Consider the following 19,532-nt stretch of genomic DNA (forward strand, 5'->3'; position numbering starts at 1 on the left):
GTCTTTTTTTTTTTTCCTTCTGCTTGCCTTGGGTTTAGTTTGCTTTTCTTTTTCTGGTGTCTTAAAGTAGAAGCTTAGGTTATTGATATGAGAGCTGTCTCTTTTAACATAGTTATTTGCAGCTATAAATTTCCCTCTGAGTACCACTTTCACTACATCCCATTAAGTTTTTCTATGTTTTGTTGCGTTTTGTTCTTCATGTGTTTTTTAAGTTTTAAAAAAATTCCTTCTTTAACCCATTGGTTATTTAGCAGTATGTTGTTTGATTTACACATATTTGTGTATTTTCTAAGTTTTCTCCTGTTATTTTTATTGTCATTCTATGTGACCAGAGAACATTCTTTATGAGAACATTGTATTATTTTCCTCTTTTTAAATGTGTTGAGACCTGTTTTGTGGCCCAACATGTTGTTATCCTGCCAAATGTTTTATGTGCACTTGAGAAGAATGTGTATTCTGCTGTTGTTGGGGGAGGGTTCTATAGATGTCTGTTAAATCTAGTTGGTATATAGTTTTGTTCAAATTTTCTGTTTCCTTGCTGATTTTCTATCTAGGTTTTCTATTCATTATTGAATGTGGGGAATTGAAGTTTCCAACTATTATAGTTGAATTTTCAATCTCTCCCTTCCAATTCTGCCAGTTTTTGTTTTATGTATTTTGGGCCTCTCCTGTTAGATATGTTTATGTTTATAATTGTATATCTTTTTTTGTTTTTTGTTTTTTTCCCCAATACCAATAAGTATTTATTCATTGTATTTTCTTGGAAAAAAGAAAAAGAGGGGGAAAGGAAAAGCATGTGTTACAATAGTGCAACAGAAAAGAAGTGCCCAGTACAGCAAATTGACCATCAAATAAACACACCCCAGTGATAAAGTCATCAGAGTCCAGGGGAGCTCAGTCTCCTGCAGTTCAGGAAGACGGGGAAGGGATCAAAAAAAGAACAGACAGGTACACACTCAGCCTACCTTCTGTCCTTCCCTCTTCATGAATTCAGACTTTTGCACAAAGCTTTAGTTTCTATCAGTAAACATCGAGCTGCGTTTGTCCTTCTCTTATTAATCAGTCTTGTGGCCACTTTGACATACATTTTTTGCACCTATATAAAAGCTCCTGAGTGACTTAGATACATTTATCTTCCTTTTCTTAGTCTTCCCTCCAGGATGAGACACATGTCACCCAATACATTCTATTTGCCCTGTTTGAACAAAGGGATATAAGTTTATAGTGCTCTTACGGCAGGTAAATGAAACTCCCTTTCTCTTTAGCTACTATGACTCTACAATCACTACTGCAACAATGCAGGACAGTGGCTCCAGATACTATTAACAAAAGCCCTTGGTAATGGGTCTAGGTCTCTAAGTCCAGAATTTTCAAAAGTTAAGGATTTTTTGTTTTATTTTATTTTTTTAGAATAGGGATCTCATTCTGTCATCCAAACTGGTGTGCAGTGGTATAATCATGTTTCACTGCAGCCTCGAACTCCTCGACTCAAGTGATCCTCCCAACTCAACCTCCCGAGTAGCTAGGACTGCAGGCACATGCCACCACACCTGGCTAGAAAAATTAAGAATTTTTGTCTTTGCTTCATACATTTATTCCTGGGCAACACAGATGGGTACAGGCATTTCATTTAAAAAACCTATGCTTACCAGCTCATACTTTCAGACACACACACACACACATCTTAATGTGCATGGTAGATTTAGTTTAATCTCAGTGAAGGATAGATCTGGTGTGTGAAGCAAGTCTAGTACTCTAGGATTAGAGACTTGGAATAGGAATCCTTTATTGCATATGTAGACAACTTCATCTAACCTTGTTCCTCTCTAGGCCTTTCACCTGGCTCAGGCTCTAACCTTTCAGCACCACCTTCCTATTCATATTCATGTCCAATCTTCCAGTAAAATGAGATCAAGTCATGGGACAAATCAACTAAAACCAAGTATCCCAAGAAACATTATCAAGCTGGAGGAGCTTTAAGAAGACATTGCAGTAGAAAAGCCAGCCCTTATTGACATAAATGAGATAGTCCAATAGGCTGTATACTCCAAGTAGTTGTTTTTTGTGGTGATAATTTAACAACAACAAAAAGTATTCCTGCTGTGCAGACCTGGAGCAGCTGTCAAATTATCCTTGAGGTTGCCTGTGTACCTCACAACAAAGTATAAAAATAAGGACCTTAGATTAAAATATATAAAAATATTTTTATTAAGGAAAAAAGTTAAAATTCACAAGATACATCATTTGCACACATCAAGTTCAGTTGGCCTGCTGGAGAAAGTAAGAACCAAGGTACAGTTGTTCAAAGGAGCAAATTATAGTGCCAGGTGCAGTGGCTCACACCTGTAATCCCAGCACTTTGGGAGGCTGAGGCTGGCAGATTGCTTGAGCTCAGGAGTTTGAGATCAGCCTGGCAACATCACAAAATCCTGTCTCTACCAAAAGTACAAAAAATTAGCCAGGCATGGTGGTGCGCACCTGTCGTCCCAATTACTCAGGAGGCTAAGGTGGGAGGGTCACTTGAGCCCAGGAGGCGGACGTTGCAGTGAGCCATGATCGCACCACTGCACTCCCGCCTGGGTAACAGAGCCAGACTGTGTCTCAAAAAAAAAAAAAAAAAAAAAAATTGTAGTGGCCCAGAATGAGGTAGGAGTAAGCTTAGGAGTTGCAAATCTGCAGCTGTTTCCTCAACTGCCCCTTTTGTCCGTAATCATACCCGTTGCTTGGAATAGTTCCCGGCTCCCTATCTCAAGAATGGGTTATGAGTAGACACATGGAAAAGCCCTGCCCTAATCTACCTGAGAGATTCCCTCCCACAGAATGTTGTGGCTTCTTGGTTGGGTCCATGAATCTGGTTTCATGCTGAATCTTTTCATTCTGGTATAGGAAATATTATTATATATCCTCGTTTAAAAGGAAAAGGGGTTGCCTAGGGTGGAGCCTAAGATAAAGCATCCTGGTTCTAGGGAGATTTTCCACAAAAGCCCTCACTTTTTTTGCTTGAATAGCATGGTTAGAATTAATTTGCCTTCACCCCCACCCCCACCTTCCTCCACAAGGGAAGAGAGAGTGATTGCCATGGATCCTGGTCTGAGATACATGGCAGTGCCAGCTGCCCCCTACCTGCCCCATCCTACTTTCTTTGCTCTTTGCTAGTTGAGTGAGGGAATATATTAGTTAAGTGAGGAAACTGAAATTCAGATGAGTGGTGTGTCCATGATAGCATAGCTGGGGAGCAGCAAAACCATTATGTGAGCCCAGGCTTTCCAATGTTAAGTCTGTGGTTCCTTCCGTATACCACAGCTATCTTTCCTTTAGTGTAATTGTTTAAAGACTTCATGATTCTTCATTCTCTTTGGAAAATCTTATTTCTAATACTGTTTTTGGTTCATATTTTTATATTATCTTTAGCAGTTGACTAAATTTGTTAAACATTTTAAAATACTGGGTCAATTCATTGGGGAAAAAGAAAGTAATAAATGGTAACCATCTAGAAAAAAATTCACTTCATATACAAAATTCATATGCACTTCATATCTCACTTTATTTACAAAATTTATTCCAAGAAGGATCATAGGCCTAAAGTAAAGCCAAACCATAAAGTCTCTAGAAGCCTGCATGGTGGCTTCTGGCTGTAATCCCAGCTTTGGGGGAGGCTGAGGTGGGAGAATTGCTTGAGGCTAGCAATTTGGGACAAGCCTGGGCAATGTAGTAAGACCCTGTCTCTAAAAAAATCTTGTTTGTTAAATAAGCTGGCATGGTAGTGCGTGCCTATAGTCTCAGCTACTCAGGTGGGTAAAGTGGGAGGATCACTTGAGCCCAGGAGTTCAAGGCTGCAGTGAGCTGTGATAGTGCCACTGCACTTCAGTCTACGCAACAGAGAAAGACTTTGTCTCTTAGGAAAACAAAATTACAGTGTAAGAGAATGACAGTAATGATACTTTTATTATTAAAATTAATATCTTAATATCTTTAAATTGTGAAAAAATAATTACTACAAATAGAAAAACCAGTGCATCAACGTTTTTAGCCAGTATTTTATTTTTCTTGTCAGGGTGAAATTTGCATATTATTAATTTCAGAGATCTCGAGTGTATAATTCGATGAGTTTTAGCAAATGTATAATTCAGTATCATAGCTCTAATATATTGGTCATATTCTTTCCTTGCTATCCCTGTAAGATCACTAAGATAAGTTCAAAATGTTTCTGTTCTCCATGGCTACCATAAAAACAAAACCCCAACATTTTTAGAACCATTAAGGTTGATAATTGTAGTAGCTGATAAGAAGGTAGTTGGGGTTGGTTGTGGTATCTCACACCTATAGTCCCAGCACTTTGGGAAGCCAAGGCGGGCAGATCATTTGAGGTCGGGAGTTGGAGACCAACCTGGTGAACATAGTGAAACCTTGTTTCTACTAAAAATACACAAATTGGCCGGACGTGGTGGTGGGTGCCTGTAATCCCAGCTACTTCGCTTGAACCTGGGAGGCAGAGGTTGCAGTGAGCCAAGACCGTGCCACTGCACTCCAGTCCGGAAGACCCAGCAAGACTCTGTGTCAAAAAAAAAAAAGAAGGTAGTTGGTTGGTATCTAGTACTCTTCTAGGAACCTTAGGCCCAAATTGTGAAACGTCTCTGAGGCAGCTAATGCTAGAGTTTTCTAATGTAAATTTCATAATTAGTACTAGTAATGCATATTAATTATATCTTAGGTGAGACACTCCAATAGCCTAAATAACCAGTATAAGTTTATGAAGAATTATCTCCTTCTAGCTGCCCTTTTGTTTCTAGTTGACCAGACACTACAGTATCTGTATTTTAAATATTTTAGCATAGGCTGACAGTTCAAAATAGTGATAAAGTATCCTTTAAATCCCATATTTTATCCTGCAAGAATTTTTAGTTAGTACTCTCTAGACTGTTTATAATAGGTTTAAAAAAATCAGTAAAATGTAGGCACCTTTTTGGTAGTGTATGCTTTAAACAAGGTGACAAAGTAAGCTACAATTTGTGAAAGAAATTGAAGGAAGGAAAGGAAAATATCATATCTATTTGAAATTATTGAGAGAACATTGATTTTTTTTTCAGGCAGAAAAATCGATGCCCAAATTTTAGTTTTGCTAATGTACAAGATTAGACCTCCTTATAAAAAGTACAGTAGCATTTGGGCGGGGCTGATTGCAGCATCTTAGAATGTGGCATTTCTTTTGTTTAGAAATGGTGTTAAATAACTCTAAGGAGTCAGGAATTATTACAAGCAGGTTTGTTTGTTTGTTTGTTTGTTTTTTGAGACAGAATCTCCCTGTGTCGCCCAGACTAGAGTGCGGTGGCGTGATCTTGGCTCACTGCAACCTCTGCCTCCTGGGTCCAAGTGATTCTTGTGCCTCAGCCTCCTGAGTAGCTAGGACAACAGGCGCACCACCATGCCTGGCTAATTTTTGTATTTTTAGTAGAGACGGGGTTTCTCCATGTTGCCAGGCTGGTCTCCTACTCGGCCTCAAGTGATTTACCCACCTTGGCCTCCCAAAGTGCTGGGATTACAGGCATGAGCTGCCAGCAGTTGTAAATTATTATAGAAGTGGTTGTGACATCTATTTTCTTGTGTGTGTGTGTGTGTGTGTGTGTGTGTGTGTGTGTGTGTGTGGTGTGATCCACAGCTCACTACAGCCTCAACTTCCTGGGTTTAAGTGATCTTCCCATCTCAGCCTCCAGAGTAGCTGGGACCACAGGCATGTACCACTATGCCCAGCTAATTTTTTGGTACTTTTTGTGGAGACGGGGTTTTGTCATGTTGCTCAGGCTGGTTTCAAACTCCTGAGCTCAAGCAATCCTCCCACCTTGGCTTCCCAAAGTGCTGGGATAACAGGCATGAAATGCCCTGCCCAGCTGACATCGCTCTCTTTCTTTCTTTCTTTTTGTTTTTTGTTTTGTTTTGTTTTTTTCATTTTGTTACATCCTGAGTCCTAGCTTTTTTCTAGCCAAATCTAGCCCTCTTACTCTTTCTTCCTGTTTTTCTAAAGGGCTCATAGGTAGCACTCATCCTTGCTGAATGGAAGGATTGCTGACTTCTCAGTTAGTAGCTCAGTCTTCTCTCAAATCCCAGTATTCTTAATTCTTCCTTTTGTGGGAGACTAATGAGTAGGCCAAGATCTTCAAAGTTTGGGAGTTGGCAGAATGGAAATTCTCAGATGGATTCTAGGATTACTTTTAAACCTCTTCAGAGATTAAAATTTAGAGGAACTTGGTACAACCTTGAGGGAAAGAAAACTTAGGGAAGTAGGGTTATGCCTTTGTGTGTACCAGTAGGGCAGATAAACAAAAGTGCATATTTACTGAAGAATATTTAGTGGTATAGTAGGGAAAGGGTAGCTTTTCAATTTTCCTTCTGTGTATAGTAGTTGTAGATAGACATTTTTCTTTTTAACCAACACAAATGACCAAAAAAATAAAAAAAGAGAGAAGCCTCAGTATTTTTAAAGTGAGGCAAAAATACACACACACACACACACACAGAGCACAAGCACACTCACAGAGTTATTTTCTGAAAGCTGGAAAATTGTTTCCGAGGAGAAATGTATGATCTACAGTTAAAATGTTTAGACATATGGCAATTGGATAAAATAATTTTTTGGTGAAAATAGAAAAACAGATTGATATAAATGTACATTAGGGTAGTGACTTTCATTTCTTGTACATACACAGTGAAGTAGTTCTGGGCAATAAATTCTTGGAAAAGTAGAGTAGGGATTGGATAAATGTCATAGTTTATGACTGAATACATACAAACAGGTAAAACTCAAGATGGAGAGGTAATAATAACCACCCGATAAAGAGACTTAAAACCCTTTCACTGTACAAAAAAAAAGATTGCTTTAGAGTTATAACTTGATATTATAGTTTGATTTTTTAAAAGATATTCATTGCATTTGTGGCCACTATGGATACATAAAATAAACAATGCCTTTCGTTTCTCAATATAATTAAATATTGTTTCCTAATATTTAAAATCTTAACTGTAAAAAAATTTTTTTTGAATGCTATAGATTCTGGAACTAATATTAAGATTACTAAAAAAGATGACACAGCCACTATTTCTTCCATAGGTCTCTTAAAAATAAAGGATAGTTGACCAGGCAGAGTTAAGGAACTATTTCAAATCCTCTACCAAGCTATATCCAGTATGTTGGCAATGTATGAGCCATCAGACCTTTCCTATATCCCCCAGATCCATCCTATGCTGTCTGTTCCACCTCTTATTTCAGATTTCTCATGCCTTTTTCTGTGACAGACTACTGCAGCCAACTTTGAATTTTTCCTCTTCTCTGAATTTCGTAGCATACATACTAATTTAAAACCTCTTTGTTGTTCTTCTAACTTTTGATAGATACTTCTTAAGGCCAGAGCAATTTGTTATATTTCTTTGTACACATTAGTACACATTTAGCAGTGCTGGTGGGTGATCAGTAAGCTTATGGAAAGCAAGTTTTAAGGGAATTCAGGAAAGGGAACAATTAATAGTATGATAATGGATGTTTGAAGGAAGGGGATCATGAATGAGGACCTAAACTAAAGAAAGTCTAGGTCTTGGGGAAGATAAAAAAGAGGATGTTCCAAGCTGAGATCACAAAATGATCTGAGGCCCAAATGCACATAGCCTAGTGACTGAAGCTGTAGGTAACAGTGAATAATTGGATGAATGAACCAGTGAACAAATTAGTATATTCTGAGTAGAGCAAGATGGCCAAATTTACTGGACTGTTCCTTGTAAGTCATTCGTTCCTCACACATTTTTTAGTTCTCTAGGATATAAAGATGAAAAGATAATATTTATTTTCAGGAGCAAATTCTAATGGAACAGACAGAACTTATTAAAATATGTTACCTGAAATAAGAGGTATGCCCAACACCTATGGAAACACAAAGGAGGAAGCTGCTAAGAGGAAATTTGTAAGACAGGCCAAATCCTCAAAGGCCTTAAATGCCTGACTCAACTGTTTGGACATTATTTTGGTGATTATTGAAGCAAGATGCTACATCAGACCACTTTGTGAAGCTGTAGGACAGCAGTGATCCTTCCTAAGGTTTCTGTGTGAGGCTTAGTAATAGGCACCTCTGAGAGTTTTCCTGCCCTGGCCCCATAATTATACTTCAAGTTCAGCTGAAAGCAAAAGTCGGGGTATGGTTGGGAGAGTTGGCCATCTCTAACCTGTTTGGAAATACAATCTCAGAAGGTAGTAACCCTTTAATGCTAAAATTTAGTAAATATCAAATTGAGATGTTCTAGTTATTATAGAGACCTGAAATATCTACCTTGAAAGAATAGTGTTTACTTTGAGAGTGATAGTTGAGTATATTTGTAATCTGAAAAGCAAGAGCAAGGAAACAAGTTTGAATTTTGCTGATTTTTTAATGGTATATAATGTCAAAGATCTATAACTAAACATAGCTATTTCTGTCCTTAATTATTATTTATTTCCAGTCATTTGATCCTTCAAAAATCACAAGGAAGAAAAGTGTTATAACTTATTCTCCAACAACTGGAACTTGTCAAATGAGTCTATTTGCTTCTCCCACAAGTTCTGAAGAGCAAAAGCACAGAAATGGACTATCAAATGGTTAGTTGAACATTCTTTTCTACTTATTGTAAGGTTTTTCTAGTTATTAGCCAAATCAAAATTGTGATTTAATTATGTATGGATCTTGCTACAGCTGATTTTTCTCTTCTCTCAAATAATTTAATACCTTAATATAGGTATTACTTTGGACATAAATGTAAACTTTTGGCACTTATTTTAAAATGCAGCTGCAGGCTTTGTTCCCTTACTATCCCATCCATTAAATAGAAATTATGGCCTGACTTGCCTTCAGCTACTATCAATTATAATGGTTACAGATATGCCCCTTAACAAGCTGTCCATCATGTGCATAAATTAAAGGGAGCATAATTCAGGTGCTGCTGCACTACAACTTAAGAGTGATACTTCTAAATGTTATTTTTATCCATGATTTCCATTGAGTTTTACCCACATTTAGTATATCTTTATATAGCTTATCTTTATTTATTATATTTCATTCCCTTCTTTTTCTTGACTATTTCAAATGTATTTACAAAAGGTTTGTAGAATTTTTCCATAGAGAAAAATCTAATTTTAATATGAAATTCTTTATTTTAAAATATTATTAGTTTAATTTTAATTTTGACCATACATATTTGTTGTCCTCTGGTAGTTCATTGCTAAAATATTGATTTAAAAACACAAATCTCGATTTCGTGGGTTTTTTTTTTTTTTTGAGAAAGGTTATGAATCAGTGACATGTAGTTTTATAATTAAAATTTTAAATAGGCTCAAATTTAATAGTGTATCCTTTAGATATACTGTGATTAGCCTAATTCACATTTTATTGTTTAACATTTAATGAGTGCTAAGCATACACTAGAAGCTACCCAGAAAAAAGAAGTCTCATTTTACCTGATTTGTTATAATGTAACACATAATGAGATCTTAAAGTTTTGAATGTCTTTAATTTTACTTTAATCAAATGCTTTTTATCCTAAAGCTGTTACTGTTAGGTTCTCTTTCCCTAAAACGTATGAAAATGTATACACTTTAAGTTTCATAGTTCTATTTTTATATGCATGATATATCTTTTTAATTAAAAATAAATGCCTTAGAGATTGTACATCCCTATACTGAAATGTGAATAGATTTTAAGTTGATATGTACTCAATTTCCATATTGAAATTAAGTATGGACTTAAGGGGACATTCCTTTTGCCCATAAAAAGATTGGTCACATGATTTCAGTTGACATTTAAGTAGATAATTATCACAGATTATAGTCCTAAGTAAGCTCTTTTTTAAAAAGTCAGATAGCAAGGGTTTCAGAGGTGCTGGCAATGTTCTATTTTTTGACCTACATAGTGGTTACACTGATTCACTCTAGTTATTCATCAGACTGCACATACATGTTTCATATGTGCTGTAATATATATATCTCACATATAGAAGTCTCGAAACAGAATTTTGTCCAGAATTCTGTATGAGATTATGTCATTTGTAATCATTACATTGCTTATCCTAATATGTCATCTTGTACATGTTTTAAAAATAAAAAAGCTTGATTTTTATGAAGTAACTTAAGTTCAAAATAAATGAGAAAATATGACGTATGAAGTCATTTAAATTCTAAATGAGGTCATAATCTCTTAACAACTCCCACTTTTAAAATATTATAAAAAACATAATATAAAATTTAAATTACATTTTCAAGGACATTTTTGGTGTTACTCACTTCCCATCACACTTATGATAAGATCCAAAACCCTTATCATGACATGGAAGGCCATATATCCATCTAACACCCAAACACCTCATCTGCCTCATTTTCTACCCCTTTTTTACACTACTTTAGCCACTCTTACCTTCTTGCTATTTGTCAGTCATGCTGAGCCCCTTCTTGCCACAAGGTCTTGGAGTTCTCTCCACCTGGAATAATCTTCCTCCAGATATTTATATGTACTTTCTATGTACATTTGAACCATGTACTATGTGAACAGAAGACTTAATATTATATTTAAATCCATTTGTAGTTATAAAAGGATGAAAAATTTAGTTCTATGTCTTCCTTCTACTTAGATTCTACATTGGCCAAACATGGGATTTGTTTCAACTCTTTAGTTTATACATTTAACAGATGCGTTCATGCAGCACATAATAACATTTCAGTCAGTGACAGACTGTATACACATCAGGGGTCCCCCAAGATTATAATGGAGCTGAAAAATTCCTATTGCTTAGTTGCCCGGTAGCCGTCATAACATTGTAGCACAACACGTTGCTCACATTTTTGTGGTGATGCCAGTGTAAACAAACCTAGCTCGCTGCTAGTCATATAAAAGTGTAGCATGTACAATTATATGTAGTACATGATATAGTCGTGTACTACATAATGATGTTTTGTTCAACAAATGACCACATACAATGATGGTCCTGTAAGATTATAATACCGTATTTTACTGTGCTTTTTTATGTTTAGATATGTTTAAACAAATACTTACAATATGTTACAATTGCCTACAGTGTTCAGTACAGTAATATGCTGTACAGGTTTGTAGACTAGGAGCAATAGGCTATACACTAGGTGTGTGGTAGGTTATACAGTGGAGGTTTGTATAAGTACACCTACGATGTTTGCACAACAATGAGATCACCTCATGATGCATTTCTCAGAATGTATGTCCATAGTTAAGTGACACATAACTCTATATGTATGTGTGTATGTTATGTATCATTTATGTATTTTTTAATTTGTATGTACATTATTTTGCTGCCCTCCTCCAACCCATAGCAAGTTTCTCCAGACTATTACAGTTGACCCTTGAACAACATGGGTTTGAACTGCACAGGTCCACTTACATGAAGATTATTTTCAAATAAACATACTGGAAAATTTTTTGGAGTTTTGTGACAATTTGTAAAACCCTGCAGACAAACTTTATAGACTGTAAATATAAAAAAAAAAGTTGGCTATGCCATGGATGCATAAAATATATGTAGCTACTAGTCTATCATTTACCATAAAACATACACAAATTTATTATAAAAAAATAAAATTTATCAAAACTAATGCATACAAACACTTAGACCCTACACAGTCCCATTTGCAGCTGAGAGAAATGTAAATGAATATAAAGATGCAGTACTAAATCATAACTGCATAAAATTAACTCTAGTACATACTGTGCTACTGTAATAATTTCATAGCTACCTCCTGTTGCTATTGTAGTGAGCTCAAGTGTTGCAAGTATCTGCTTGACCATGTGATGCTGATAATCTCTGCACAAGCAATGTGTCTCTCAAGTAAATTGTGTATTGCAGTAAAAAGTGATCTCATGGTTCTCTTATGTTTTTCATCATGTTTAGGGCTATGCTGGAAACCTTGACTAACACCATGAAACCCACATAAAGTGCCACTAGTGATGCTGGAAGTGCTCCCAATGAGCAGAGAAAAATCATGACATTACAAGAAAAAGATGAATTACTTGATATGTACTGTAGATTAAGGTCTGCAGCTGTAGTTCCTCACCATTTCTGACAGTTCATCTTGTAAACAGATGACAAACTTATGGTATTAATACTTTACAATACTGTAAATATTTTATCTTCCTTATGATTTTCTTAATAACTTTTTTCTCTAGCTTTATTGTAAGAATACACAATATAATACATATAACACACGAAATATGTATTAATTGACTTTGTGGCATCTGGTCAACAATAGGCTATTGGTAGTTAAGTTTTTGGGGAGTAAGAGTTATACTTGGATTTTTGACTACATGGGGGATTTGGCACTCCTAACCCTCGAGTTCCTCAAGGGTCAGTTGTGTGCATTTTAGAAAAGAAGAAAGAGAAAATTTTTCCCCTTTCCTCCCATGAACACTTCGGACTTGTTATTTAATAATGAAAGTAGAAGAATAAACAACAAATTTGCATAGTCAAAGAGAGTACTTGTTAACTGGACAATAGATCTGTAAAAATCACTCAGACTATAACAATATAACAGTACAGAGAGATAAAAGGAGAATGTGATAAAACAATAAAGTGAAATGATAGGCAGAATAAGACTCTCCAACATCTGCCAAATTGGAGTTCTACAAGGAGGAAATACAGAGAATAGTCCATAGGCAGTATTCTAAGATATAAGGACTATCAGTTTTTCATAATTAAGGAAAGATAAGAATTTGCAAATTAGAGTAGCATGCTAAGTCTGGGCAGGGTAAAGTAAAACAGATCCACATCTAGTTATATCATGATAAAACTGTATGTAGAACATCAAAGACAAAATTTTAAGGGCAACCAGAGAAAAGATAGTACCTACAAGAGAGTAACAGACTGATAAACTTATCTATATCAGTAGACTCCAGCAGAAAATGCAATAATAGTATCAATTAAGAATCACAGTTGAGTTTTTTCCAGGAAGTGAGGATGAAATACAGTTTTTCAGACGAAGTCTCAGAGAGTTTGCCACTCACAGATTCTCGTAAAATAACTACAAAATAAGTTACTTCTCTAAGAGGTAAAGTGAACCTCAGATAAAGGAGTGGAATTGCAAAAAGCAATGATGAAAAAGTGAATTAGCAAACATGTTAATCTAATTACAAGTTTTGCTGACTATAAAGCAAAAGTCAAACAATTGGAGGGCGGGTGAAAAAAAAATTGGAGGGCAGGTTAAAAACAAACAGTTGGAGGGCGGGTGAAAAACTATCATGGAAGGTGAGGAGGAAACAGATAAGAGTTACGATGTTTTAGACAATATTTCAAGGTCCTCATATTTTCAGGCAGACGAGATACCTATCAGTTGACTTCTTCATTGTATTTTTTGTTTTCTTGCCTGTAAAATGGGGAAGATAGTAATTCCTACCTCAGAATTGTGAGGATTAAATGAATTAATACACAGAAAGCACTTAGAATGGTACTTGACGTATATTAATAGTATATGTTCCATACATGTTCTAGCCATTTTCATTAATAGCATTATTAATTAGACTTTAAGAAAAGACATAAGACAATTAAATCTGAAGGAATAGAAAAAGAAAACAAAGCAAATACTAGCTTTTTAAAAAAAGCTAGTAGTTGATACAAAAATAGAAAGGCTGAAATAGACTTTATGCCTAAAAGGATTTATTGAAAATAATGAGGCTCTTTACATAAGAGATAGAGAAAGATTCACCACTACAAAAATAAAAGGATCCTGAGCCATATGTGCATCTAAAAAACTCAAAACATAATGAAATATGACAGGATAACAAGGGAGAAACTGATAAATCCACAGTCATTGTAGGAGATTTTAAACTACCTCTTTCAGAAACTGATGAAGCGGTTAAAAAGGAAGGATATAGACAAGTTGTACACAATTAGCAAGTTTATCTAATGAGCTGTGGTCAAAAAGATATAATACCCATATAATAAAGCACATGTAGAACGTTCACAAAAATGTAACCAGCTTGGAGTTACAGAGGAAGTCTCACTGTACTAAAAATTACAGTCATACAGCTCACACTCTAAAATTTCATACAATTAGGAATCAATAATGAAAAGGCAGCCCTCCAAAAATTTTAACCTGTATGTTTGGAAACCAAGAAACTTCTAAATAATTCATTGATCAGAAAAATTATAATGGAAAGTATAAAATATTTAAAATTGAATGATAATGAAAACATGTCAGCACTTAGAGGAAAAATTTATACCTACATTATACTAAAGCAGTTCTTGGTGGAAGCTTTATACAGTCGTCCCTTCCTATCTGGGGGATTGGTTACTGGATCCCACTCAGTTTCCAAGATCCACAGACTCTCAAGTCCCTTGTAGAAAATAGTATAGTATTTGCATATAACCAATACACCCTCCTATATACTTTAAATTATCTCAGGATTACTTATATACCTAATACAATGTAAGTGCTATGGAAATAGTTGTTATACTGTATTGTTTAGGGAATTATGACAAGGAAAAGTCTGTATATGTTCAGTACAGATGCAACCATCCTTTTTTTAAACAAAGTATTTTTGATCCATGGTTGGTTGAATCCACAGATGTGGAATCCACTAATACAGAGGGCCAACTGTACTTACAAATGCATATACAGTCCTGTGTCACTTAACAATGGGGATACCTTCTGAGAAAAGCATTGTTTGATGATTTTGTCATTGTATGAACATCATAGATTGTACTTACACAAACCTAGATGTCATAGCCTACTACACATTTATGCTATATGGTATAGCCTTTTGTTCCTAGGCTGCAAACCTATACAGTGGACTACTGAATACCATAGGCAATCAAAACATAATGGTATTGGTGTATTTAAACATATCTGAGTAGAAAAGGTACAGTAGAAATATGGTGTTTATAATCTTATGAGACCACTGTCATATATGTGGTTTGTCACTGACCAAAATGTTGTTATACTGCTCATGACTGTATTTAAAAAGGAAGAATGATTGAAAACTATTGAGTCAAGCATTCAACTCAGAATGACTGAAAAGGAACAACATAATGAACCCCCCAAAGTAGAAAGGAAATAATGATATGAAGATAAATTATAAATTGAAAACAGGGCAATAATAAAGAAAAGCAACAAATCAAAAGCTGGTTCTTAGAAAAGTCTAATGAAATGTTAGCCCTCTGGCAAGACTGATTTTTTTTCAAGTAGCAGAAGGAGCAAACAATATGTAAAAGAGCTGATAAACTAATATACTATCTCCTTAAACCTGTGATGAGCAATCTGAGGTGTGGGCCAAATGCTAAACATTTTTATTATTGTGAAAGAACTAGTCAAATATCTTACCCTGTAAAATGTAGATCAATAATATTAATCTCAGTCTTTTCATGGAAGGGCTTATGCTTTTAAATACTTTTCAGCTTTTAAATATGACAAGGTTTAATATTTCTAAGAATAACACTTAAATCAGTTATCAGACTGTCAAGTACCCAGTCAACACAAAGTAATCTGAATGAAAGATGTAAAAACCTGTATTTTTGTTACTGCTTCCCAAATATTACTGTTTTAGTAGATTAAAAAGTGATTTCAATTTTCTCAGCGATAACCTTCTATTCAATAATGTAAGTAATATTTTAAGAATATTATTATATTTCTATCTATGGGACTTAATAAAGGTATTTTCATTTTGAGTGAAAAAGAACCATTGAGCTGGGTGCAGTGGCTCACGCCTGTAAATCCCAGCACTTTGGGGGGCTGAGGCGGGCAGATCACCTGAGGTCAGGAGTTTGAGATTAGCCTGGCCAACATGGCAAAACCGAGTCTCTACTAAAAATACAAAAATTAGCCAGGCGTGGTGGTGCACGCTTGCAGTCCCAGCTACTCAGAAGGCTGAGGCAAGAGAATCACTTGGACCCGGGAGGCGGAGGTTGCAGTGAGCAGAGATCGCACCACTGCTTTCCGGGCTGGGCTGGCAAAGTGAGACTCTGTCTCAAAAAAAAAAAAAAAAAAATTAACATTGTTATTTTTTGTGAGTTGATCCTCCAAAGAGGTTATTTACCCTCCACTCTATTAATATTAATTTGGTTTATTAAAAGAATAGCAGGACTGTATCAGTATCTCATTCACCTCTTTGCCTACAGGCCTCAACTTGATCTACATGCAAGTAACCTTTTTAGAAAGAAGTTACTAACTTTTGTTTGACCACCTTGAACAAATCACTTGAACCTCTGTGGATCAAGGTTTTTCCAACTCTTAACTTTTGGTTTGAGACCAAAATGATTGCCTATAGTATTTATCAACTATAAAATATGGGTACCTAGAAGCAGCATGATACCAGCCTAAACCTGTTTGGGCTTTACATTAATCTTTTTTTTTTTTTTTTTTTTTGAGATGGAGTCACTCTGTCACCCAGGCTGGAGTGCAGTGGCGTGATCTCGGCTCACTGCAACCTCTGCCTCCCAGGTTCAAGTGATTCTCCTGTCTCAGCCTCCCAAGTAGCTGAGATTATAGGCACATACCACCAGGCGCGGGTAATTTTTTGTATTTTAGTAGAGACGGGGTTTCACGGTGTTGACCAGGCTGGTCTGAAACTCCTGAGCTCAGGCAATCCACCTGCCTCAGCCTCCCAAAGTGCTAGGATTACAGGCATGAGCCACCGCACCCAGCCTACATTAATCTATTAATAAGCATCGCATCATGGTTAAGAGCACAGTCTTCAGCTAAATGTCTGGGTTTCAATCCTCACTCACTAACTTTATGGGCTGGGATAAGTTTGTAACCATTCTGTACTTCTATTTTCTCATCTGTAAAATGGGAACAAGAGTGACTATGTCAGAGTTGTGCAAGTTAATTAGATATCATATGTAACATATTTAAAGCAATGCCTGGCCCTAATTAATACCATGTGTTAGCTGTTGTCATCACTATTGATTGTGCTTCCAAGTATTAACAATTTGTTGAAAGCTATCTTCATTTGTTAGGGAAAGAGCTCCCTGGAGCCTTACCAGAAAGCTCAAATACAATTATGAATGTAGTTCAGATTCAGTGATGGTACATTTATCACCAATGTTTTGTGAAACTGCACTTGAAGAGAGTCAAATACACAAGTGTTTGTTCACTTTTACATATAATCTCACAAGAAAAATACCATATAGACTCTATAGTGCTTTTGTATATTTTCATTGTGCTTACTTTTTTTAATAGAATGGAATGAAATAAAGGAAAGTAATTATTAAGTAACTGGAAACCTCATTTACTACATTTGCTACTCAATATGTTGTATTACTCAACAGTCTAGTAACTGATCTAAGTATTACTCTTAGAAATATTAAAACTCTTCATATTTAACAGCTGAAAATTATTTAAAATCATAAGTCCTTCCATGAGAAGACTGAGGTTAATACTATTGATCCACATTTTTACAGGGTGAGATATTTGACTAGTTCTCTTATAATAAAAATATTTAGAAAGGCATTGAATACCTAGTGAAAATTCAAATAACATTCTTTACTATTTATTACCTAACATTTTTTGCTATTAGTGCTGAAATGTGAAAATGAATTACAAGTTAAAGGAGCAAAGTAATTTTAATACTTAATTTTGGAGCCTTACTGAATGCAAACAGCATAGTACAAAATTCAGGAAACTAGTATTGACCTTTAGGCAAAGATTTTCTGAAATAAAGGTTTAAGGTACAATTTGGGTTTTCATTTGTGGTTTTCCTCAAAACATTCATTTTCAGCTTTTTTTTTTTTTTTGAGACGGAGTCTCGCTCTGTCGCCCAGGCTGGAGTACAGTGGCGCGATCTCGGCTCACTGCAAGCTCCGCCTCCCGGGTTCACGCCATTCTCCTGCCTCAGCCTCCCGAGTAGCTGGGACTACAGGCGCCCGCTACCACGCCCGGCTAATTTTTTGTATTTTTAGTAGAGACGGGGTTTCACCGTGTTAGCCAGGAGGGTCTCGATCTCCTGACCTCGTGATCCGCCCGCCTCGGCCTCCCAAAGTGCTGGGATTACAGGCGTGAGCCACCGCGCCCGGCCAGCTTTTTTTTAGAGACAGATTTTAATTTATTACTCCAAAACTCTCTAAAATCATAATATATTGTTATTCTTTTCCCCTTACATTCTTTACTAAATTTTTAACCATATGAATTTATTCTGTTTGGAACTTAAGGATAAAGACTTGTCAAATAAGGCATAGTTCATAAACAAGAGAAATAACTAGTGCTTTAACAAAATTTCTGTAAGTTTTTTCTCCTTTTGCCATTAGAGACTATTTTGGGGTAACAATTTAATTGTGATAGGGTTTTTTTTGTTTTGTTTTTTTTGAGGAAGACATAGGTCCAAAGTAACAATGAGAAGAATTATTATTAATCAGTTTCTGAACCAGTGGACTCAATGAAATTGAGTTTCGTTTGACTGTTTTTCATTAGTGGTGAACAGTTTGGGTTATTCATTCATTTGCTTGTTCATTCATTCAATAAACATCAAAAGCCAGTATATTTAAGACACTGAAAATCTTAACTCTACTAATATGTGTCCTCAAATACTTGCTAATTATATATCAAATGTGTTTAAAGTACATAGTGTATATGGTAGTATAAAGTACTCTAGAACAAACAACTAAATAGCTCATAAAACAGTTATCTACTTGACCATTGATAAGTACAAACATTATGTTCTACTAGAGCTATAAAATCAAACAAACTTACATTTCAACCCAGTGGGCATATGAAGGATTATGACTTAGTTACATCCTGTGTCTTCACGTGTGCATCTGTCAATTTGTGAAACTTGTAAAAGTTTAGATAAGCCATGACCTTGGATAACTACATGGCATTTTAAATGGAAGGTAACCATTTATTTATTTTATTGTTATCTTAAATAAATAATGAGTGATATACTTAGATCTTTCCAAGGATTTACTAAATAAATACGCATTTAAAGATTCAGGTCCTCAAAAAATTTAAATAAAACTACCATATGACCCAGCAATCCCACTACTGAGTATATATTCAAAGGATATTAAATCAGTATGTCAAAGAAATATCTGGACTCCCATGTTCATTGCACCATTATTCACAATAGCTTAGATACTGAATCAACCTAAGTGCCCATGAACACATGAATGGATAAAGAAAATATGGTATATATACTCAGTGGAATGCTCTTGACCTTTAAGAATAGGGAAATCCTGCCACTTGGGACAACATGAATGAACCTGGAGAATATTATGTTAAGGGAAGTAAGCCAGGCACAGAAAGACACGTACCACATGATCTCACTTATAAGTGGGATCTAAAAAAGTCAAAATCATAGAACAGAAAATAGAATGGTGACTACCAAGTTCTGCTGGTCGGGAGGGCCGAGTGATTGGGAACATGTTGACCAAATGATAAAAAATTTCAGCTAAACAGGAGGAACAAGTTCAATTATTGTATAATTGACTGTAATTAATAACAACATATTATATACTTGAAAATTGCTGAGAGAGTAGACTTTCAGTGTTCATACCATAAAAAATGATAAGCATGT

At 35.6% G+C, this 19,532-nt stretch overlaps 1 protein-coding gene across 3 annotated transcripts in view; it reads left to right on the forward strand.

The window, feature by feature from the left end:
* ITGB3BP (integrin subunit beta 3 binding protein) overlaps positions 1-19,532 on the forward strand; it is an 86,155-nt gene that overhangs the window by 26,749 nt on the left and 39,874 nt on the right. For all 3 annotated transcript variants that reach the window (XR_610205.3, XM_034966565.3, XM_003809146.5), the window contains exon 3: positions 8,479-8,614. Coding sequence is in view for 2 of the 3 variants with exons in the window: in XM_034966565.3 (XP_034822456.1) it covers positions 8,479-8,614 (136 nt within the window). In the remaining variant the exon portion in view is untranslated. The remainder of the gene's footprint in view (positions 1-8,478; positions 8,615-19,532) is intronic.

This window comes from Pan paniscus, chromosome 1 (genome assembly GCF_029289425.2).
Source record: "Pan paniscus chromosome 1, NHGRI_mPanPan1-v2.0_pri, whole genome shotgun sequence".
NCBI classification, from domain to species: domain Eukaryota; kingdom Metazoa; phylum Chordata; class Mammalia; order Primates; family Hominidae; genus Pan; species Pan paniscus.